At 37.9% G+C, this 24,613-nt stretch overlaps 1 protein-coding gene across 1 annotated transcript; it reads right to left on the bottom strand.

The window, feature by feature from the left end:
- Positions 1–371: 371 nt before the first annotated feature.
- On the bottom strand, positions 372–23,783 carry LOC105187368 (uncharacterized). Its single transcript, XM_011148131.3, has 4 exons — positions 23,329–23,783; positions 2,049–2,125; positions 1,798–1,957; positions 372–1,007 (listed from the first exon to the last, which is right to left on the bottom strand). The coding sequence occupies exons 1-4, from the start codon at positions 23,335–23,337 to the stop codon at positions 876–878; spliced, it is 378 nt and encodes a 125-aa protein (XP_011146433.1). The 5' UTR covers positions 23,338–23,783; the 3' UTR covers positions 372–875.
- Positions 23,784–24,613: the final 830 nt, after the last annotated feature.

Genomic DNA, 24,613 nt, shown 5'->3' with positions numbered 1-24,613 from the left:
ACAGGGCGGACAAAAAAACAAATATCGCGTAAAAGAACGACGGTTTTTCCTAAATGGAAACTGGGAATTATTCTTCCTCGGAGAGGCTAATTTTTTAAATCTTTATTAAATTATTACTGCATTCCGAAATTCATTGCCATTACTGAAAATATATATTCGTACAGCATCCGTACAAAAGTTGCAGCAATATTGCAACGTTGCAGCAATGTTGCTACAACTTTCTGTGCTATATAGATAGTTTATGTTACACGTATTATAGATTTTCAATATTGGCAATGAATATGAAAACACGGCCTATTTTGACGCTGTTTTAGATCTATTTTTCGATGACTAGTCGAATAATTACAGGCAAGTTAACCAACAATACTTGGTTGACAACAGTTGATTGACAAGACGCTTCATTTGGGCCCACCCTGTAGTGATCGTCGAGAATAATTTACGAGATATCAATATATGAGGGTATTAAAAAGATTAAATGCAACGTCATCGCCTCCCGCGTGTCCATAAAATTTGATAAGATCCACATGATAATAACTAAATAAATCGATCTCTTCCGTTATGCAACTCAGGTATTTATTATCGAGAAGTCAGAAATTGCTAACAATATACGCGTGCGCGTTTTTCTAATCAAATTTGCGAGGGGTAGTCAATTTTTACCTGGAATAAGTAGAGGAGGAAAGGTAAGAGGAAGATAAGAAGGAGATCAAATAGTAACGGGAGATAGCGAGGAACGTACGCGAGAATCGCAGGGAAAAACGACAGAATCAAGCCGGATAATCTAATGAAAAACAATAATCAAACGGACGAGAGTAATTTGTCTGAAGTATCGATCGGTCAGTCATTTTCTGCGTGAATATTATCCCGCGATCGCCGCATTAATCAATGTAGTCCCGAATCATATTCCTCATCCCGAATAAGATGTCCCTCGGCTTTTGTTCGGATCCCAGCTTCCTTCGCACTGGTGCTTCGTAATCGTCATGTGGATAGTTGTCCGGACGATTGATATCCTGAAATAAACGGAGTAACGGAAGATAAGCAGAAAAACAATTGAATTATTTAAATTAATCTCAGATGACGATTCTGACGATTCCACTTTTATAAATGTATAAATTATTCATTTTATTTAACTCATAACACACACACTTATCAATTACTTATTGTCCATTTATTATTCATAATTATTGATTATGTGTAAATTCTACTTTCCTACTCGCTAAGTTGATTATTTGTACGACATTGTTATTTTCCAATGATCATATGTTGTTAGATAAATCAAAGAAAATTATAAATTTTCACAGTATAAATCAGTGTATTTGCTTTTCGAACATTTTAATTGAGATACAGTTGCATTTCTTCATTAAAACAAAACTGATTGATATTTGTATCATATATATTTTATATATTCTTGTTTTTTGTATATTTATATCTGATGATAGAAATTACAAAAAAACAATCATCACATACAACAATTAAAGGATTGCTTCCAGAGATCACTAAAAGTAGAAAACATTTAATGAACCGTAATTTGGCGAAAATATTGGAAAATAATGGAAATAATAATAAGTTAAAAAGCGTTTTGATCAGCTTGAGATCTTTAGATTTTAGATATATATTATCGAATAAGAAATTTAATTACCATGCACTTACTACGCATTTTAGAAAAAAATTTTGAGTGTTTCATTTATTTTTTTAACGAATATCGCATATACTGCTTCGTTTACTTTCTATAAGCGAGGCAAAATACAATTTCCGCATTAACATTACACATATATATAGTATATAATCTGTCACACTTACATCACTGAGAAGCGCTAACAAATATTTGATCTTGGATTTGCAATTGCCGGTAGATAAGTCATTATGCGTATCACCGTACATAGAACGCGAACTTGGAAGTTCGTCTGGATTGTACATCCTCTTCATCGTGCCTCGGCACGAAGGATGGTAAGGATATTTTCTGCAATGACAATCATATTTAACACTATTTAAACATATTTAACAATATTTTGCTCAACGATAAAGGAAGAAAAGTGGGTCGAGAAACTTACTCGCAATCCACACACAGGCAAGATTGGAAGCAACACAGGAAAATCGCAATGATGAATACGGCTCGTTGCAGAAACATCTGAAATATAACATATACATTCAGGGATTAAACACTATATGTAAAATTATATTACTATATGTAAAAAATTATGTACATTAAACGGCAGAACAATTTTATGCAATTGAATGAGTGTAAAAATTTTGATAAATATCGTGAAAAATAGAAAAATGTGTGTATATGCGTATATGGACCAAGAAATTTTATTAAAAATATATCCTCTCTCTCTCTCTCTCTCTCTCGTTCTGTCACGCAATTGTATAACATTTAAAAATATAACTTTTCTTCTCAGTTTGATCTGATTAATCTTCACAATTTTTCATTTTCGAAAGATCCTGAACATCTTGTATATATACATTCATATATTTGTATAAATGTTGCCACAAAACTGGATTAGTTACGGAATTTTTGAGAAACTCATCGAAACATTTATATTCCATTAATTATTGTAGATTAAAATTTTATAATTCTATATGTACACATTATTGGTTAATTATTTATTAATTATTCTAAAAAGATGGAAATTATGTGTTTAAACAACAAACTATCACTATGTATGTGTGTGTGTGTGTGTATGCGTGCTAACTTTACTACACTTACTTTACTTACACAACTTTACTTACACTTTACTAATATTTATACTAATATTTAAAGAGACGAATATGTACGATTATAAAATAATACGTAATTATAATAATAATCTAATAACATTATAATGTAATTGCGTATAATTGAATTATGTGTTAGGACTGTTTTGACAATTTAGAACGTGTAGTATAAGTTTTCGAGCTAACATAACTTCAAAGATACTTGCTGCAAATAAGGGAGCAACTATATAAACATCCGTATAATATTATAATTTGTATTATTATATAATTGTAGTATTATATAATTTTTCGATCAACTTAGAAAACATAATTAGTGCAATTAATATAATCGTATATAAGTATATTGTATAAACTGGCTTTTATATGTAATTCAAGTAAGAGGAATCATGGCTACGAGAGAATCACTTGTAGATATTATCGAAAATAATCGTAATCCAAATAATCCTAAATCCCAGAAGGATAATAATATTTGAACGTATAGTGACGCACAAGCCGAATATTTTTTTGGGTTCACGTGTGCGGCAATTCAACCTTTCACGTCAAACTATACACCTTAATTTATTCATAGTAATGAAAAGCAATTAATCAGTCAGTAAATATTGTATAAATATAATAACGTAATTTAAAATGCAAATAATTATGATTATTCGTACTAACATCCGCGATCGGTTTTCATCGCCATGATTTTGCTGTTTCACTTTAATAATATAATAATATTTCGACATTACATAGCGACACGCGTGAATCAGAAAAGAAAATTGAAAAATTATTATCTGACGTGATTTAAGTCAACTCAAATTATATAAAATAATTATATGAAATATGTGTAATTATTCACATAATAATTATTAATTTATTATATAAACTAATAATTTATATATTAATTAAAATTATAAGTAATATTATAAAAATATGTAAAAATTATATAAAAACATACAAATTAATTCAAATTAATTATATTGAAAAATTCAATGTAATGAAGAAATTACATAAAAATTTGACGGCCGCATTACGTTTCTCCTTTTGCTCGAATCATTTCCTTCCTTTATTTTTGCGTATCAACAGTTTCTTTTTTGTTTAGTCGGTTTCGTTTTCTTTTCCCTAAGGAAGTGAACTGGAATATTCACAAAAGATTAGATTGGAAGCGAGTCCTGCGAGTCTACGATAAACGTGGCACCAAGCCAGAAGCCAAATGAAGCATTTCTCTGCATCGCGAAAATTTAAAGTATCAATTTTTAAAGTCAGCGACGCTCGTCACGAAATGTCAAGACAACTTCGCTCCGAAATAAGAATGGTCAAGGATAATCTGCGCAAAGGTGAACCACACGAGGAAAAATTTTCACGAATCCCTAATGAACTTACGCGATGCGAAGTTTGGCGAATCCGAAAGTGTGGCAAAGCCGATTTTAACTAGTTTCGACAAATTAATATTATCGAACGGGGGAAGAAGAAGGACCCAGCGAGACGAGAGGAAGGAAGTAATGATCGGCGGAGAAAATACGAGTTGATCCTTTCCGTGTTGAGAGATGCGGAAGTATCGTCGCGAGACGACCAATAAGGAGCCGAACCGATCACGGGGGCGCTCGTCCTTTCGCTCGAGGATAACAACATACACTCACGCGCGCGAAAGGTCATTTCGTTTGCTAGTGAAGGATCGAAGCAGCGAATATGCTCGTTCGCGCGATTCCACGCTAAATCGATATTCGTATTGCTATTTATTCGCCATTTTGGCGAAGCAACGGCCGGTCTCAGCGCTATTCGAGCTGGCCAATTTGCAGCGTTGTATTATCCTTCTTCTCGGAATGTAATGAAACGCGAGCGGGCGTGCAAAGGAAACGAGGCGTTTCTGGAATTTTGTTCGATTCTTCGCTTTAATTGAGAGCAACTTGAAGGAAGAAGATACCGTACGCATCCGCACGTTACGAGCTGTCTAATTAGTACCGAGAATAAGTCCTATTTGTATGAGTATGATTGAAGATAATATCGTGCAATCATGTTCACAACGCTGAATGCATTCGACGGGTTTACCAGCGCGATAACACGCAAGTTTGAGCGTTATTCCGCAATTAGCAATGTTGGTTTGCCGAGGAAATAGTTAAATCACAGCTAATTAAATCACAACTACAACAAGTTCAAGGTTCAGGACTCAAAGTTCAATATACTCATATCCATTGCCAGACACAATAGCCGTCGTATAACTGTAGATTACGTTATTCTGAACAAAAAAGTCCTTTATCATTTTGCAGATATGCAAATTTTCAAGTTATTAGTTAAAAAAGAGCCTCTAGATGTGGTCACTTTCGATCATTATTAACTTAATAATTGTCGCGATTTTTGCGAAATGGTAAACTTGACTTTTCTTCTCAGCTTGATCTGATTAATCTTCACAATTTTTCGTTTCCAAGAGATCCCGGATACCCTGTATATTATATATGAGTGATTTATAAATAAAATATTTCAATCTAATTCTAAATTTAGACTTGAATATCTTACGTAAGACAATTTTAAATAACGATTATTAATACCGGTCTAAATTTAAATGAGTATCTGATGTGAGGCATACTTCAGTTTCACGACTATGAGATACAACTGTGCAAGTTTGATTTGAAATCTCGTAAGTTCCAAAACGCGAAGCGTCAACTTGGAATTTTTTTTTCCTAAACAAACTGAATCTTTCTTCCAACGCCAGCATACGTATAGCAAAAGCGTTATTTCTAAAAGAAAAAAGAAGTTCAAAAGAATTTCATCATTATCATTATTCTCCTGCGGCCAGTAGAAAACTCGTCTCAAAAATTAAAATAACAATATATAAATATTTTCATCGAAGTATTAGGAAAGACGCTTATTTCGTACACGAGGCATCGAAACTGCCAATCACGCGTTTATTTTAATCCTGTAGTATTTTCGGACTTCCTCGGGTAGCTCTTCGAGCGCTAACGACCAACCTCGAAGAAACAAAGCCACGAGATTCCATAGGAGGGAAAAGACGCGACGGCGATATGAGAATTGTATCTCTTCGTCCGAGCGCGGAGGGGTGAGATTCTTGCGCGCGGTCGCTTTACCGCTTATTTATTTTAATGCGCCTCCTCTCGATCGGTCGAGCGCGCATTATCATCGGTACTTGGAGAAAAAGGCGACGGGATTGAGCGAAGTTGAACGCACCGATCACGTAGAGCACACGTCGTAAACAGGCATCTTCGTAAGGACATTTTAGGAATACGAGAATAATTTCCCTTATTTCGACGGCACCGCTGGCTTATCGGCTTATAAATATATCGCGGACGTCATGTTATTTCCCCGACACCCGTTTATAAAATCGAACAGTGCACAAACGGGCCGTAGTGCGCGAGCGAAAGGCGTCTTAATTCTTCTTGTATAAATCTTCAGATCAGAGGCACGAGAACGTTTACGAGGAATAAGCATCCGACAGAAAGAGATTATGTATGATTACACAGGGTGTTGAAAAATAGGGTACTAGATTTGCAAGGTAGATAATATTCGTTGTACTAATTAAAAAATGCTTGGTGAACATAGGTCGAAAAATCAATTCATCTTTTTAGGGGGATGTGTGCAAAAATTTGTTTTATTTTTCACCTATAAATAAAATGCAAGAATTACATCAGAATGAATTCAAGATGAAGCTGACTAGACTGATAGATGAAAAAGACTAAGAACTTTTGGAAGAGTTCGCAATTCTATAATATAATTCTATAATATAATATAATTTGAAGAGGTCAAACGTAGACATGTAGAATGTAGAAGGAAGATACATGTATATGTGTATGTGTGTGTGAAACACATTCATTGTAATACAAAATAAAATCATATTACAGTAAGATATTTGGTCGTATATACAAAATAAAATTGTTGATAAAGAAATTTATAATATGCTTATATTGTGTATAAGCATATTATAAATATAAGAAATATCATAAATATAAATATATAAGTATAAAAGTTGATATAAAAATATATAAATGAAATATATAAAAATTAATATAAAAATATATTAATTTTTAATAATACAGCACTTTCGTTAAAATCTTAACAATTATAATGTGATTTAAATATAGTTTAGGAGAAATTAAAAATAAAACGTTGATCTCACATCACAAGGAGAACAAGGTATAAAATATAATATAATATAAAAAATGTCTTTTAATGGTAAATACTTCAGCGTCCAAACGGTCAATTTTTTTCTAATTGTACAAACGTGTGTCTATATATGTCAAAGGATGCCTGAAAAAATAGTTTCGCAGACCAATCATTTTCATCGAAAGGGATGATTTATTAAAAATATTGCCAAAAATATTATCAGAAATATTTATATTAATATTAATATTAATATTAATATTAAATATTACTAAATATCAATATTACTCAATTAATATTAGCAAATATTTAATATTAAATATTACCAAAGTATTACCAAAAATATAACATATAAATCGAATTCAAGATGTGCGCTTTTTACTTCGTTTCACTAGCCCTGTATTGGTCATTTGATTTTTTTAAATGCTATTTAATCATACTTTGTATTTAATTAATGCGACAAGACGCGGTAGTATCTTTATGGCGGCAGTCTCTACCGGCGACTGTACTTAATACTATGTAACTAACTAAGTAACTTACTATGTAACTAACTAAGAATACATAGTTAGTTAATATTTAGTTACTCACGGTATTTAATATATCAAGCTTCGCCCACACGACGCTTATTTCGAACGTTCTGTATCCAAAGAGATCGTAATCGAGAGAGGGGTGATGTATAATAATATTCCAATCACACGTTATAATTTTGTAAAAATAATACAAATACAATAAGAGATCCCACTTGATCCCATTACCGCACGAAGAGTTTTATCGTATAATTAGTCCTCGGGCTTCCTTAAACGATAATCCGATGCGCGCGAGATAATATTCATCGTTGTTTTCCTTTATTTTGCACGTAATGAGGAAAATATCGCTCGATTGTAACAGATATAATAACCGTGTTTCGTATGTCGAACTTTTGAATCGCATATGTCCCAAAATAACGTTCATAAAACAAGCACGTTGAAGCAGTCATATAAACAGTGCGCGCACGTAAAACATTCTTGTTGTGCATACAACGCTTATTAAGCACGTGAGCACGAAAATGCAGAAAAAAAGAAATAATTTAAACAACGTAATATAATCTGAATTATACAAAGCTAAATGAATGAAAAACTTTTAGATTCACAATCGGAAAAGTTGAATTGAAAGAGACAAAAAGAGCCAACACGGTAAATAAAACGTTGCAGTAATAATTCATTTTTTAAATTTAGAATTGGATGGGCGCTATACGCTTGTCACAATATGTCGCGTTTATTTGATTTATATTTTAATACATATCACCATTCTGCAATTTATCAAACAACCTTGTGATCTCTAGGAAATGAACCCTTCTAACATGCAAATTACCAAACTGTCACTTCTATGCTCGCGTGCTCTGTCGCTCACCCTATTAAATATGCAGGAACTAATCAGAAAAGAAAACTCGGGAAAGATGAAGTAACAGGACGCTAAATCTGCGATACAAACATGTTTCACAAATATTTTATCGCTTTTTTATTTATGAGAGATTTCGGGGGAAGATTATGAAGGTCTCTCAGACATTATATGTCGATTTACATACAGGGATAATATTTCCACGCAAACCCGTAATAAAAGTGATATATATCGCTCGTTTTGTATTTCGATGCGTCACATCGAGTAGAAATATTATTCGCCGCGAGAAAGAGAGAAAGAGAGAGAGAGAGAGAGAGAGGGGGGGGGGGAGAGGGCGGACACTCAGGTATTAATTCATTAAAGAGTTCACTCTGTGGGAGTAGAGATAGCGACGGAACAAGCATATTAATATCGAACACGGCTAATTTTAGTTAAGTGGTGGCTATCGCAATTGCGAAAATTATGTGAATGATTTCCGACGCATTTGAAGAGGATATTTGCCGGATTGTATCTCCGGATAATAGCGCTGATTGATTCGATCAATCATTCAAATATCTCAATATCTCAAATACTAGAGGCCATGTTGGACGTGTAGCGAACGCCAAAGCCTTTCTTAAGCTGAAGAAACATTATACGTTATACGTTACATGTTAGACGTTTGTACGAGAAAATTGGAAATTTAAATTGTTAGGTCATTAAATATGATTTCGAATCAAAAGTTTGGTTTATTATATCTCAGACTAGAAGTAGTACAATTAACCGAAGTATGCGCCTAAACTATCGACACAGTTTTGCCAGCTTAACGGTAGCTTGTTTATGCCCGCAGCGAAGAAGCCTGAAGAGCGAGTGGCGATGTAATCGCGGAAGGCGTTTTTCACAGCTTGTTGAATGTTGCATTTTTTTCTTTGCAAGAAGTGGTCCAGTGCTTGGAAGAAGTGGTAGTCAGTTGGTGCAAGGTCTGGCGAATACGGTGGGTGACAGAGAGTTTCCAAGTCCAGTTCCAAGTAATTTGAGTAGTCGAGCGTTGTCTTGCAAGAGGATTGGCCTGTCTTTATTAACCAATCTCGGCTGCTTAATCGCAAGTATCTTCATCATTTCGTCCAGTTGGTTAGTAGTAGATATACACTGTAATCGATTGACCAGCTTTCATGAAGCTGTAGTATAGGATAATACCAGCGCTGGGATCATCAAACAGACACCATTAGCTTTTTTGGTAAATATTCGATTTCGGACTACATTTTGGCGCTTCATCTATTTCGACGATATCTCTTCTGATGCTCGTTTAATTCATGCGGAACCCATCTATCCAGCTTCTTTACCTTGCCGATTTGTTTTAAATGGTCCAATATTGTTGGAATAGTTAAACCTTGCTGCTAATTCACGCATTGTTTAAGATGTATCAGCTTATCATTACCCATCTTGATCTCAAGTTGCCCACGTGGCTCATTTTCCAGATTAAAAATTAAAACCTCTTGAGTGTTATTTAGGACGATAACATAGACAACATATTTAACATCACAATTGTGTCTCGTCGTTAAACACAATTTTACCAACATATAAATTTACCAATTTAGTACAATAAACATATATATAATAATAAGTAATTATTACTGGTAATGATAAAATATTCAGAAACGGCTAATAATTAAATAATGAGCAATTTATTATCTAATTTAATGAACAAATAGATTGACTTGTAGCGAGCAAACAGCAACCCACGTTACGGTATTTTCGTAGTTTGGAGTGATGCTAGTTATGGCGCGATCTCTGCAAAACTCGGGACACGTGAGTAGAATTTGCAGTTGGGTAATCGCGATAATTCCGCACGCATGTGCGTGTCGATGTACATCCGAATTATACAAATCGCTCCACCAAACACGAAGCGTGTATTCGCGAACGCACGGACGTGGGTGTTGTCGAACTAAATCAGAATGTGACATTTATCATGGGTCAACATGTTGCTGAAGAACGCGACATCATCAAGGACCCGTGTTTATACGTCCGTACAAATGAAGATTAATATGGATAAAAAACGCGCGGGAGAAAAGGAACAAGAGACGTCGTCGCGATATCCGCGATGCTTCGGCCCGTGTTAATTATTAACCTACATAACGCGCAGGCAACCTAATCAGGCGAATTCGCGTACGTTTTTATGCGCGCCGCGATGTGACCTCGTCTTCGTTAATCCGCTCGTAAAAAAAAAAAAGACACGTTTTCTCCGTTCTGCTCTTACCGTCTTTTCGTCTATTTCGGACTGTTTGTGAGCACAGTTAAGCTCACTTCGTTTTCACTTCGTTTCGGGAAGCATTTCGCAGTCGCGCGTGGAATCGCGCGCAATGGATCCGTGCGTGACGTTCGTTTGCAACGCCGTTACCGTTGTAAATTACTTCTTTTCGCTAATGATTAGGTAACAGCGTTATTTCTCAACGTTGGTGATGACAACGATGACGTAATTACATTTTTTCTTTTTTTTTTTGAGAAACAATAACGAATATTACCGTTACTTTGTGCATGTGAGATACATGCACTTGGGATGGACGGTGCCGAATTATAAGAGAAAGATTCTCGAAAAAAACCTGGTAAAAAAGGAACAGAATGACTCGTTGCGTTTTGTATAACACAATGACACCGGATTATTTTTCAAAATGGATAACGGTGACGCGATAATTACTGTTAAGACGTAACTTCTTCATATCTGGCGTGTCCTTTATCAAAAGTCACGAGACGCATATGAACATGATGGATAAATGTCATCTAATTATAAACTAGTAATTTATATTATCTATATATGTGCAACGGTTACAACCACGAAATGGTTGAAATGTGATCGTAAACCAGACATAATATTAGTGATATAATTACCATGTGAAAGCAATGTTCACTGTTGATATCAATGCTGCACTGTGTGTTACAGTTTCATAAAAAATAATATCGATAATTCTGCATGTGCATCAATAACTACGAATTGACTTCTTATAATTTGTTTCATTCCTCTAATTGCTGTAATCGGTCGATATAACGTGATAACATCGTTTTTACGTCTGAGTTGTATCCCCGTTTTGTAACGCAACACGCTCATTTTTAAGCAATGATCCACTCCTTTTATTTAACCGCTCATGTATCTAGAAAAGTTCCATGTAAATTCAGTCTGTGCCTTCCTGTCTATTAATTAAAAACTGTCATTTAATTAAATACAAAACAACCTGATTAACTACAGAGCAAACAATACTGTAAATCGAAACGCATGCATAATTCCCGAGAAATGTAAATAACTTCCCACATATTGCCACGTATTGCCACGTATTTGGCAATGTATTTGGTAATGTATTTGGCAATTATTCTCAACGTGAATAATAAACTGAAAATTTTCAACAATATGAATTGTAAAAGAAATAATAAGATTGATGATAAGAAAATGAATTTAAATTCGAGATTTTAATTCGTATTTTAATTTTCTTAAATCGTTTATTAGTCAAGTCATTTAGCTATTCAAGTGTTTCAACTTGTTAATAGAAGAAAATTTAATACAAAAAGAATTTTAAGAGAAATGCTACAATTTTAAAAATTATGATAAAATTTTGTAACCGGAAACATCGACTGTCGCCTCAATTATTTTCCACGTATTTTTTTATATATTACACATCTTTCTATGTGTATTATATTTTTTATATTTTAGAAATTGAAAATTAGTTTTTTTTTAATTTATTATGTTCCATAACTAGATAAACTCTGCTGACAGCGTATTTCTGCACTACTAGGAAACATGACGAAATCGAAATGAATTTATACGGATTTATACAAAGGTTTATATAAAGGTTACACGTAACAATATTTCCGTTTATTTACATTCCACAATTTACAGTGATGTATAGTATATAGCATGTATATAGCAGTATGTAGAGTATATAGCAATTTATATAAATAAAAGTTAAATATAATATTCTTTCCGTTTACAGCCTACGGCAGTAGCTCAAGGAATTTCTCTAAATATATATACACAGGGTGTCCGAGATCTTTTGAAAATGAAAAATTGTGAAAATTAATCAGATCAAACTGAAAAGAAAAGTCACGTATCATTTTGCAAAAATCGTAATAGTTGTTGAGTTATTAATGATTGAAAATGACTACATTTACTCTTTTAATTGATAACTTGAAAATTTGCGTACTTATTTGCAAAATGGTAAAGGACTTTTTTGTTCTGATTCAGATTCAGATTTTTGTTCAGAAAATTCAGGATTCAAAGTTCAATATACTCATATCTATCGCTAGGCACAATAGTCATATATGTAATTGTAGATTAGATCATTCTGAACAAAAAAGTCCTTTATTATTTTGCAAATTACTTTTTGTCTCCTACTGTTCTTTACAATCTATCACAATCAAGGATATTCAGTAAAAATTTTGATTTGGAACTATGACTTGCTAGATGAATATCCATCGATACCCCCAGTGAGTTTTCCTTATCATAGTCTGGTCTAGTTAAGGGGGATTTTCCATTTAAGTCCGCGCTTCCTAGGCTTATTGGTCATGAAGTGGTTAGCTAGATTATTAGGATGTTCCGATATTCTATCTTTATAGGATTTGGTTAAGCACGCAATTTCCTCTTTGATGAAAGGTATGCTTAAGTCATGATGGAGACTTTCGTTGGTAACAAACCAAAGTGCATCAGTGATAATACGAAGAGTCTTGGACTAGAATCTTTGAGTTATCTTCCCCACAACTGAATCCCGTATGTCCATATGGGTTTATTTATAGATTCGTATACCAAGACTTTATTTGTTAGATTTAATTGTGACTTCCGGTCTAGTATTTAATATATTTTCCTTAGTTGTAATCCAAGTTGCTTCCTTCTGGTGAATATATGAGTTTTCCACGTCGTCTATCGAGATGCATTCTAAAGTACCTCACACACTTAGCCTGCGGCGCAATAAGTATACAAATTTTCAAGTCATTTCAAATCATCAAGTTTTCAAGTTATCAATTAAAAGAGCTCCCAGATATGATCAATCATCAGTAACTTAGTAACTACCGCGATTTTTGCAAAATGATACTTGATTTTTCTTCTCAATTTGATTTGATTACATCTTAATTAATCTACACAATTTTTCATCTCCAAAAGATCTCGGACACCCTATATATATTTATATTCTTTTACATTTTTATAATTACAACTATTTGCATATATTTATACCTTATTTCTTTGAAGAAGGAACTTCCAAATAATCACTTTCTTTCTCAATGATTTTACGCCGGATACGCCAATACCCAATTTCCGACGTTTCACTATTCACGCGTAAACACGAATCAACGAAACAGTCAATTTCAATCGATGTTTATGCATTATCGAAGCGCGTCAATTTCCAATCTCCGTTAGTCTGAAGAGACGCGCTACAGGCCGCAAGTTTTTACACGCTGCTGTTTTTGTTGGCCCTCATATTGTTTCTCCAGGATATCAATTACCAAGATCGATACATCGACGCGCGTCGCCAGTCCTCGGGGCGCTCGTTATTTTCGAGGGAACTTTATCCACTGTTTGTGCATGCTAATGGTGGAGCACCGCGACATCCCCGCGAAAGTGGCTTTATAAAAACGAACGCGCCATGCGAAGGCGCGGGAATTGATGCAATTTCGCGCGGCGTTCGGACTCACCCGGCGATTAACGTCCGCGGCGACGACGTGCGCCCGCGCTCGTGTGTTGAAGAGGAAGATACTACTGTGATCAAAAAGTATCCGAACTTTATTTTTAAAAATCAAAATTACAATTCAATCATGAAAATTCTTATAGTCTCCTTCAAAGTAGTCCCCATTGCTCGCAACGCACATATGCCAGCGTTCAGTCCTGGAAACATCGTTCAGACGCGGCAGACGGTACGGCCTTCAATTCACGCAGCGATTTTTCTTTCATGTCCTCAACCGATTCGAAAGCTGCTGTCCGCGAAGTGGTTTTTTCACAGGGGAACAGGAAAAAGTCGCAGGGGGCCATGTCTGGTGAATACGGTGCGTGCTTGCGGAGCGACATTCGTTGAGTTTTTGGAGAAAAGTTTGGAGAAAATTCAGGTTTTTCGGAATCAAGCGCGATGCGACCCGTTTCATGTCCGTTACATTGGACAAAGTGTGCTGGCACGATCCAAATGATATTCCAACTTCATCTGCTATCTCTCGCACAGTCAATCGACGATTTTGGAGCACCGATTCTTTCACTTTCTCAATGTGAGCGTCATCCGTTGACGTTGATGGTCTTCCAGAGCGTGGTGGGTCGTCTTCAACGGATTCTCGTTCTTCTTGAAACTTCTTAAACTTGTTTTCGATAAACAATCATCGACATAAGCTTCTTGCAACATTTCGAATGCGTTTGTGAACGAAATTTCGCTCGCGACACAAAATTTCAAACAAATTCTTTGCTCCATATTTTTTCGACATCGTAAGAATCGCCGTGCACAACAATCTTCACTGGCATAAACAACTGCCACCTTCAACTGCGGCTTGAAGGAACGCCATGATTTTTTCACCAAATGTGAAGGACATGTGTAGCAATTTAAGAAAGCAAACGGATTTGATTTACAGTTTACCAGCGATTTTTAGAAAAACTAAGTTCGGATACTTTTTGATCACAGTAATATAACTCGCGCGTCAAATAGATTCGATTATTCGATTATCCCGCGTCGCGGCATAAGCCGGAATCATTCCGTTCCGCGTCGTAATTCGCGACGCTGTTATTCCGACCTTCCGCTTTTCCTTCCGTCGCGTCCGGGCGGAATGTTATTTCTCCGAGGGTGTGTTACGCGCGTACGGGAGAAATAAATTCTTCCCTTTGCGTTACACGCCGGGAAACAACATTCTCCTCTTCTCTCGAGTGCGTTTCATCGTTTCGTAAACGTTCGCACGCGCGTACGCTAACAAATTAATATTTCCTATCTCGGAGCGCGTAATTGCACTCCGCGCATGCGTGAAATACGATCTATCGGTTCTGATAAGCCGCGCGGTTGCGATGATACAACGCAGATGGTTACGATATCACTATAACCCGTGGCAATCCGTGAAAGAGAGGCTACGCCTGATGTTACATCGCGCGCAAAATACGCGGCATGAAAAATATACTTGAGGCTTCTCTCGGAGGATTGTCAAATTTAACCTCTCAAAGTTACCGTCAAAGGAAGAATCACGTTAATGCTGTTGTGAAATTTCATCCCGGTATATGCAGGACACTCTGTATATTCCCTTATTTTAGAAATAAAAAAGTCAAACGAATGCAATTAAATATTTTATTATTATTGAATATTAGATGAGAGGTAGAGAAGTTATTGTTTGTAGCGGCTAATTTAAACGAATTTAAATTTCATTTAATAAGGACGAAACAAACAAAAATTCCATAGGGTGAAATTTCACCCGTAGTGGCCTGTAAGGGCTGATTTCATTTCCGCGCTGCGTGCGGATAAAAGAACGCGATGACAATAAAACTTCTTGCGCGCCGCGTCTGCATTCGCTTTATCGAAGAGTCGAAGTGCGCTTCTCAGGAGATGCGATGAGAAGGACAGAAAATCCGGGAAACAATCGATGGCGGGAGAAAAAGGGGCATTAACTTAACTGAGGAGTCCGTTTCATGCGGAACGTGTTCGAGATGTCCATCCGCGATTTATGCTTTCGGTCAATTCGGGCCATCCCGCGCGTACGCGGGATCTAAAAGCTGAAGAGAGCCGATATATCGTCCCGTCACGGATCCCTTTTACAGCGAGATTCGCGGTGAATGCGGTAGAACGAAGAAAAAAGCGCGCGATTCGTCTGACATTTTGCGTATCACGTTGCTTGTAAAAAGGCACATTCGAAAGAGACGCACTCAGAAGAGACAATGCGGCGATCGAATCACACGAAGCGTAACGGGTAGCCTTCCCTCGCCGCTATTTCGGCGCTTGCGATCACTCGCCCGTGCGGAAGAGGGAGGTTCGCGCAACACCGATTTCCAACAGCTGATTAACGATCGGACTCGACATAATCGCGATAGACTCGCGTCGGTCCCGTTCAAACGATTCGTACATTCGTAGGCGTTCGGAACACGAGCCGCGAGCGGGGGTGAGACGGTGAAATTGCGTGAAGCTGAAAAGACAGAGAGAGAGAGAGAGAGAGAGAAAGCGAGATCGGGAAGGGGTCGTCGGGGGTTCGTGGCGGAGGCGGGCGAGTCGGTGTGCGAAACACCCCACATCCGGAGGAAGCGAGAAGAGAGGGCAGTAGATCGCGCGGCTACGCTCTCGTCTCGGATGTGGGACGTCCTGGCGTCTCTCCGTCTGCTGGCATACAAAAAGCGTCGCCACGTTTCTCTCCTACGTTTCTTCTCCTTCTTCGTTGTCGTCATCGTGATCGTCTCTTCTATTCTGCTTTCCCTCTCTCTCTCTCTCTTCCCCTTTTATTTTCCTCCCTTCCCCTTTCCTTTCTCTCTCACTTTCTCTCTCTCTCTCTCTCTCTCTCTCTCTCTCTCTCTCTCTCTCTCTCTCTCGTTCTCCCCTCCTTCCATCTTGATTTGTTAAGTTCATCTCTACATCAAGTTCATTAAAACTATTAAATTGTGTTTCATTTCAGTTAAATTCTGTCTAATTTGAGAACTTGTCCTTTTGGCGAATTCGGTTAATTGCGGTCGAAGAATGTTTACGAGTGCACGATATAAACCTTGTTGGTTTTTTTTTCTTTAATTTTTTATGATAAATAAAATAATGCAAGTGGAAGTCAGAAAATTTCTAATTGGATAATTTTTCTCTTTTCATGTTTTTCCTCTGTTCTCTCCGGATCGCTTTTCCTTTCCATTGTTATCCAGTGCACTACTCCTCGCATATGTGCTGATTGTTATTTAACGGGGCCTTTTCTCCCAGAGCGCATAATAAATAATGTATTCTCTCTCTTATTTTTTCAATCCTTTTGTCTCTTCCTCTCTTCCTCTTTCTTTATATATCTCTAGTTGGTAAGTAGTTTCTAAGTATTTTCTCGATCCGCCGATTCATTATATCTCATTTTATACAAGCTTCTAATCCATTAATTATCGAGCGATATGTCCCCCCTGCGTCCCTTTCCCATCTTCTGCGTTTTGCTTGGAGACACGATTGTAGGTCACGATAAAGGGTTACCGCGACGTCCATTATCCTTTGACGGGAAAGAGAGGGATTCCGTAGACGCAGATTATCGTCGAGCTTTTACCGGAGACTATGGTAGAACTATTTCGAGAGAGAAGGATTTTCCTACTGGTCTAAGGTCCTCGATATATGTGGGATTGTTTTTCCTTAAAAGTCGGTCAACTGGACCGTCGTGGTCGGTATTTTCCTAAGTATCTTTAACCTTTCTGAAAGCTCCTCCTTTCTTCGTGCTAACTAAGAATATATTTTGTCGCTCCCGACGGATGTCATTAGGATACACCTTTTTTGAAAATAACGATAAGAAGGTCTCTTCACAGTGAGTTGCGTGAGATCCGAGTTTTTCAAATGAAAGAATGGATGTCGCGTAAGTATGAAACGCGAAGTATGAAAGCTCAGAAATTGATTTCTTACTGACAGTAAAATTACTTTTCGTCTAATTAGTTTTCGATCATTCACGGAACATTGCTTGTTACAAATTATTTCTCAGGGTCGACTCGAGATACTCGCGAGATCGCGTCGAGCGAAATCGTGCTGAAGGATTTTAAATTTCATCTGGTGCAAGCAACTAAAACATAGTTTACGATTACGGAGAATTGTTTTATTGATTTATCATTCGTCGATTATTCGAAAGATTGAAGAAACGCAACCCTGTCGACGCAATACATTTGTCACAGTGGCAGCTTTCACCTTTTGTGTGGCACAATTTTTTTACTCGATGGATTTTTGTGAAATCTTGCAGTTCGGGAAAATGTCTTTTGGGTCACTGATTACAAATCTGAGGTCAGATTTCAAACTGTCAAAATGGCTGCCACATAGAATTGCAACTTTAGTGCAAGTCTGAATGAGCCCAAATCAGATACACGATATAAAAATCTCTCAGACCGTTAATTACAAATTAACATGTTAAATTTACAAAACTCACTCAAGTAATTTGTTTATGAGAAAAAATTTAGCGTGTGAAAAATTCTGAAAAAAATATATATCATGTTTTGACGTATGAAGAATATTAATGTGAAGAATCTTGAATACACTTCCCAAAGAATTAAAATTTTTTTAAACGTTTCTTTCACCCTTTACTTATAAATAATTATTTATAAATAATTTATATATAAATGATTAAAAATGGACAATTGGATATAAACACCACGGGAAACATATAAAGTAAGTATCAATATATGAGAAAAAAAATATGAGGTGTCGTACTTGTGTATCTTCATTAAACTGTAAACAATAGATCGTAAAAACGTAAGAGAAGAAGGTGGTAAGCAGACTTATCACCGCCATATAAAGGGTTAATGTCTAGGAAGGAATTCGTATTCGATTAGAAAATACCAGCAACCTTGTACCGAATGTTAAGGTTATTATGCCGCTCTGTGTACGTCTAACTGGCATCGCGTGAAGAAACTTTATGCATTCTCTGGCGACTGCCCCGGACTAGACGTAACGTCTCCAGCATCCGCAACGGTTACATTTGCCCTTTGATACGCGTATGCGGTCCGTCTCTGTCAGCGAGCATGCGATATTGTGCAAAACTAACTTGCGGTATTGCGATGCACAATCGGAAAGTAACGGAGAACGGCAAAAATCGCGGCGGTCCCTCGCTCGATCGCGGAGAGAATGCTCGGAGAATAGCAGCATTTCGACGAAAGCAAAAGCACGAACGACCGGTTGTCCCGGGAAGTATTCGCTGGAAATTCTTGGCTGTATCTCAGCATTGCCAGCCGAATGCGATGGAATGTTATTTTACGATTTTACTCGATACAATTCGATTCGAAATTATAAATTTCCTTCGGAAGTTACGATCGAGCGTAGCTCTCGCTTATACATTCGCTCTTTCGCAGTATTGAAAAGCTTTTAGCAAAATTTTTTAGCAAAAAGACTTTAGCAAAAAGGTCTGATTGACCGACGAGACGTCTCTCTATTTTCCTGAACTTTTCACGTTCGCTACAAGTGCGCGACAAGATAGTCCATGAAATGTGACGTTCGCAGCTCGCGTAGAAAGCATCGCCACAGCAGCGATATGATACGTCAAGTCCGTGGCGCATTCGCCAAACTGTTGCTGCGGACGCGATGACACGTATTGTCAGAGGTCTTGTCCAATTAACATCCATATTTCACGTCGCTTTTCCCCTTCAGCGCGTCGCAGTTCGAGGAGCGTCCAGAAGACCCAAAAGCCATTTTAATACGCCGTGCTTTTCAGGAGAAAAAAATAGTTCCGTGGAGGAACACGCAGGAGATGTTGAAGCGAACGAAACGCTCAAGGCTCTTGCCGTGCAGTGAAACGATCTCAAACAAATTTCAACTCGCGCGCGGAAGATATGTTCTCGCTGCTGTCAACTGAATTATCTTGTGAAAATATTGATTCGTCACGACATTCTCGTTTTCTCGCATTCTTGCTCGTTTCTGCCGCAGATATGAACGAGCACCCAAAATGACGACTTGGTTGTCGCGGAGGATTCACTTCGGGATCTGAAGAGCGCAAACGCGCTGCGCGTGTCACCCTCGCGGTGTCATAAAACGCAGCGGCTTTTCTCGCTAAAGTAATTTCGAGTGCTATCGATCTGCACCTCGCCTCTGTCCGGTGCACGATATATGTAATTCGGAAATTTCGCGGTCACGAGAAGGCCCCTCGTCGCATCGCGTTGCGAGCAGAGAGTAACGTTATGTTACAACTTGTCGTTACCGTCGCGCAAGTTATTAGCTCTCTTTCAGCAATGACTGAACAACAACGTTATTTTTGCTTATTAGCAGCGAATATATATAATCGTCGCTTTTATCATCTTCTTAGGAGCGAACCCTAAACACATCTTCGAAACTTTGTGAAAAAATAACAGAAGTTGTAGCAACGAGGTTCGTTACTTTTTCCTCGCGATAATACCTTCTAACGGTAATGAGCTAATTTTTCATCGACTCGCGCGAATCCTGAGAAATCAAAATCTCGAGACTCGGAAACTGATATTCCTCGAAAAGTCGCAACACCAACATCCGAATATCGAGATAATATTCCGAGGAGTAATTTTTCCGAAGCATAGAATTATGTTTCGCCGAAGAATTATTACCGAAATTACGCGAAAGCAATACCCACAGGTATATTCGGATTACTAGAATACACCTTTGCTGTACTCACATGATAGATACTAATGCAACAGGCTGTACGAGAAGATATTCCAATGTTTCGGTAAAATTATACAATATTTCGCGAAATTACATCTCTCGGTACTCGAATTTCAATATTAAGATTTTTCATAAAAAGAATTTCCCTACTTTTTAAATCCTGCTACATTCTTTTCGGAACATTGCATTCTTGAAATTATCTCACTTTCTAAACTTCAGTACATTTTTTTTCGGAACATCGCGTGTAAAATTATGCATTTAAAATATAAATGTCTTTAAAATTGTTCCACTTTCTAAATTCTGCTGTATTTTTTTCGGAACATTGCACGCAAAATTATATATTATCTTTGAAATTGTCCCACTTTTTAAATTCTGGTATATTTATTTCGAAATATTGCGTGTGTAAAGTTATATAACATCTTCGAAATTGTCCCACTTTGTAAACTCTAATACATTTTCTTTCGGAATATTGCATGCAAAATTATACATTATCTTTGAAATTGTTCCACTTTTTAAATTTTGGCACATTTTCCGGAGGACATTGCGGTAAAAGCATATTTTGAAAGACAATAATTTGAAAGACTGTCTCAGCACTCGGATTTCGGTGTCACGACTTTTTAGGAGGGATTTTTTAATGTCCGGTACATTTTTTTCGGGACGTGCCCACCAATGGGACAAATGGATAACCGTGACGCGTTACTTTCCGAAAGTAACTTTTCCAACCCCGGTGCATCAGCGGAACGAGGCACTTTCCCGCCTTCGGACTCGAATTACTCCGCCGCAGAACCGCAAAACTGACCGGAACGGAAACGCAGGACGGCAAACTCGGGGTGGCCATGCAATATATCGTGCAATTCGCACCGATCGCCGTACTAATCTTCCATAAACACGCCGCTCACTTTACCGCTCGCATGTTGTCAATCCTCTCCGCTGACCTTTTATGGCGCCGAGATATGTTTACGTCCCGCTAGCGCGTTGAACGGTATCGATGGTATTTAAATAAATACTTTGGTACGCATATCAGCCGTGCAACGTTTCATATGTTGGATTCGGTGAGAGTGCTTCGTCGAAAATTGCAAAGCGGAAGAATGCGGAAGATCCTTTCGCCTCCGTTATCGATATATTTCTTCCGTCACCGTTTCACTCCATTTTTCGCTTTACGGAAGTTGCTTTTATTCTGCCATAGTTACCAGGATATTTCTGCTTGCTTCGTCCCGGAAAGGGAATAATTCAACAATTGCGTTTGCGTCCGCAACGGACTTCAGCGTGAATGTGAATACGAGAAACGCTAAGCATCTCCGCGTTATCCCTTTTTATTTTACAAATTCGGTCTTCGTTGTTTTTCATTGGAGACAAAAAGACAAAAAGAGCGCACCACACGTGCAAAAAGGACGCGCATGGCAAGGCAAAAGCCTTAACACCATAATTGCCGTAATAATGACTTTGGTTGATCGTAAAGAAAGAGAAATTAAGAGAAGAGCTTAACTGGGAATTGAATTATACAGAGTCCGCTAACCAAAACTTTCCACTCCTATGGAAGTAAGTACGGAGTAAACAATTTACCTTACTTCCGAACCATCTTTCGATCGATTTGAAAGTGACTTTCGCTGTTGGCGAAACAATTACAACCCTGCTGCTAAAATCCTTTTTTCCAAATTTGCAAATGTGATTTCGCAAAAAATATTCATTCAAATTTAAAATAGATACCGTTGTAAAAAGAATTAAAATATTTAAAAAATATTTAATATAATTTAATATAATTTTATAATATAAGAATATTCATCATATAAGATTTAAAATATTTAAAAATTGTAAGAACGATATATTATTTGATCTCTATTTCTATTTAAGATTTTTTGGAAGATGGTTACCCCAATTTTAAGGGGATGAAGTGATATGGTTAAATTCATCACAATCAGCCCTCTTGAAAACAATATCGACGTATATCGGCATTTTTGATGAAAAATCAATTAGTTACGGAATAATCAGGGGGGAAACCCCGTTCGTTGGTTCGTTTCGTTGGCGGACCCTGTAATTTAGAAACTGAAATATGTGTTATTATAAAATTCACTACGTTTCTTAACGAGGTAAATTAAAATCAGTTTCATTCATAATCCTTGCTGATTCACGTTTCTGATTTAATTGCTTGTATTATTCATTTTGTTATGTGATAAACTATAACTGACCTGGATCTATCTGAAAGACAAAGACAGTTTTCGAGTGGGACAATGCATCAGGTTTACGTCAAAGATTTGTCGTTTCTCGGTTTATTTCTGGACTACCAGAAACATGGCGAAACTGAATAGATTTTCATATGAGTAAAGTCATAATATTCTCTTCGCGCGTACATGACATAACCTTTCCACGGATGAATTTATCAAAATTTGAAGAGATTGAATTTTTAAGTGACATCTGTCTGATATCATGTGATGAGATTTCTCTTCCCCTCGTAGAATTTTGTAGCGAACGTTTACTTACCGTAATATTTATCATATTTTTGCCGACACAACATTCGAATTAGATAAAAAAAAAAAAACTTGAACGAACATGCACATATGTGTCGATCATGGGTATCTCAAAAGAGACTGATAAGGACTCAGCAGTATCAAAATATCGTCACAGGCGACCAACCGTTAAGGCGCTCAACATGTGTCAACCTTGACGGTAACACCAAGTACTTCCCGGACGCATTGGTGTAATTTCCCCTCAAAATTATGCGTGACAAGTACGTTGAATAAATAAAGCAGAGAACAATAATTACAACTTGTGACAAGTGATCGAGCAAATTTTAAATCAACTTTCTCATAGCACGTTGCGTGTTATTCAAGTACATAGAATTGCCGTTAGAATTAAACGAATCAGACTCGTCGTTGGATCATCTCTTCGTCTTCTCGTCTGCGGATAATGCGATACTCACCATCGTCATGGTCGTCGTCGACAAGGGGGAATTCCACGGTTCTCACGTCCTTCGTCGCTCTGCACACAGGTGTAAGGCCGGTGCCCTCAAAGAGTGCCTTCCTGTATCGGGCTGATCCGATGAGGGCCTCGCTGCCGGTACTCGGTACCGCTTCTGCGGTCTCTCTCCACGAGGTGGTTGTGAGACGCGGGTTTCGTCACGAGTGACGAAAACTCAAAGCGCACGCGATGCGTACGGCTATCGGCGAGCGAAGGGTAGGAGGAAGAGCTGGTGGCGGAAGAGGAGGTGGACGAAGAGTAGCGGGGATGATACGGTGGTCTAGCTGGGGTTCGGTACCACAAGAGCGGACACACTCACACACACACACAGGCGCGGAAAGAGGAAGAGAGAAAGAGGATAGCTTGGAGAGTTTCGAGGTCAGAGGGCGAATGATTGGTGGAACTTGCGCGGGCTACATTTATATGCGCGGAGGCTTTCTCTCTCTCTCTCTCTCTCTCTCTCTCTTCCTCTCTCTCTCTCCCTCCCTCCCTCTTTCACCCCCGCTTTGTCGCTCTACCCCACTATTCTACGCAGGGAGAATTTTTCGTTCATAAGAGAGCAAGAGGATACTCCCCGTGGGCGCCACGTCCACCACCACCACCGCCGTCCCGCCGCCGTCGGCATCATCATCGTCGCCTATCGGCACCGTCGTCATCGGCTTGGTGAACGCTTGCTTCCTCCTCCACTCTGTTGGTCATGCTGCCGTTCGTCTGACGTATCGTCCTGCGCGCGTATTTCGATGCGTATTCTTATTGCGTCATTGGTCGCGGTCTCCAGGACGATGAGATCATAAAGGAATCGAGGGGATGCAGGAAGACGCGAGGAGACAGGAGGGGAGGGGGAGACGGGGGTTAAATTCATGCTGTGAAGCCAAACGAGAAGTCGCGGCTGTAGAAATGCAACCGCGGCCGCTGCGAGGGCGGACATACTCGCTGCAAATAGCTCGTAAATAAACGTCCTTAAGGAGCACGAGGGGATTTTCATTATCGTATCTCGATGGTCCACAAGCGTATATCAGCATGACAAGTGCGGCAGGATATAGACGGTCTTAATTCCGGATTATTTGGGTTTAGAGAAGAACTTCCGTTGATTTCTGTAAATTTCTCGGTCACACACACACACACACACATACACACACGTTAAAAGAAATCGTTAATCCTGATATAAGCAACAAACATCGTAGTTTCGAAGCAAAATTATCAGAGAGACTTTGAAGTAATTGATTCTAGATAAAAATGATAATCAG

The sequence above is a fragment of the Harpegnathos saltator genome, unplaced genomic scaffold, assembly GCF_003227715.2.
Source record: "Harpegnathos saltator strain DR-91 unplaced genomic scaffold, Hsal_v8.6 scaffold8, whole genome shotgun sequence".
NCBI lineage: Eukaryota > Metazoa > Arthropoda > Insecta > Hymenoptera > Formicidae > Harpegnathos > Harpegnathos saltator.
Note: the sequence above shows the minus strand (reverse complement) of the source record. Positions and strands in the feature narration are given on the sequence as shown.

What these genes read in the sequence shown, in the direction of transcription:
- LOC105187368 (XM_011148131.3), bottom strand. An exon ending in TGCCTGTGTGTGGATTGCGA is followed by an intron (nt 1,958 to 2,048) that starts GTAAGTTTCTCG and finishes TTGTCATTGCAG; the next exon opens with AAAATATCCTTACCATCCTT. An exon ending in TGTTAGCGCTTCTCAGTGAT is followed by an intron (nt 1,008 to 1,797) that starts GTAAGTGTGACA and finishes CGTTTATTTCAG; the next exon opens with GATATCAATCGTCCGGACAA.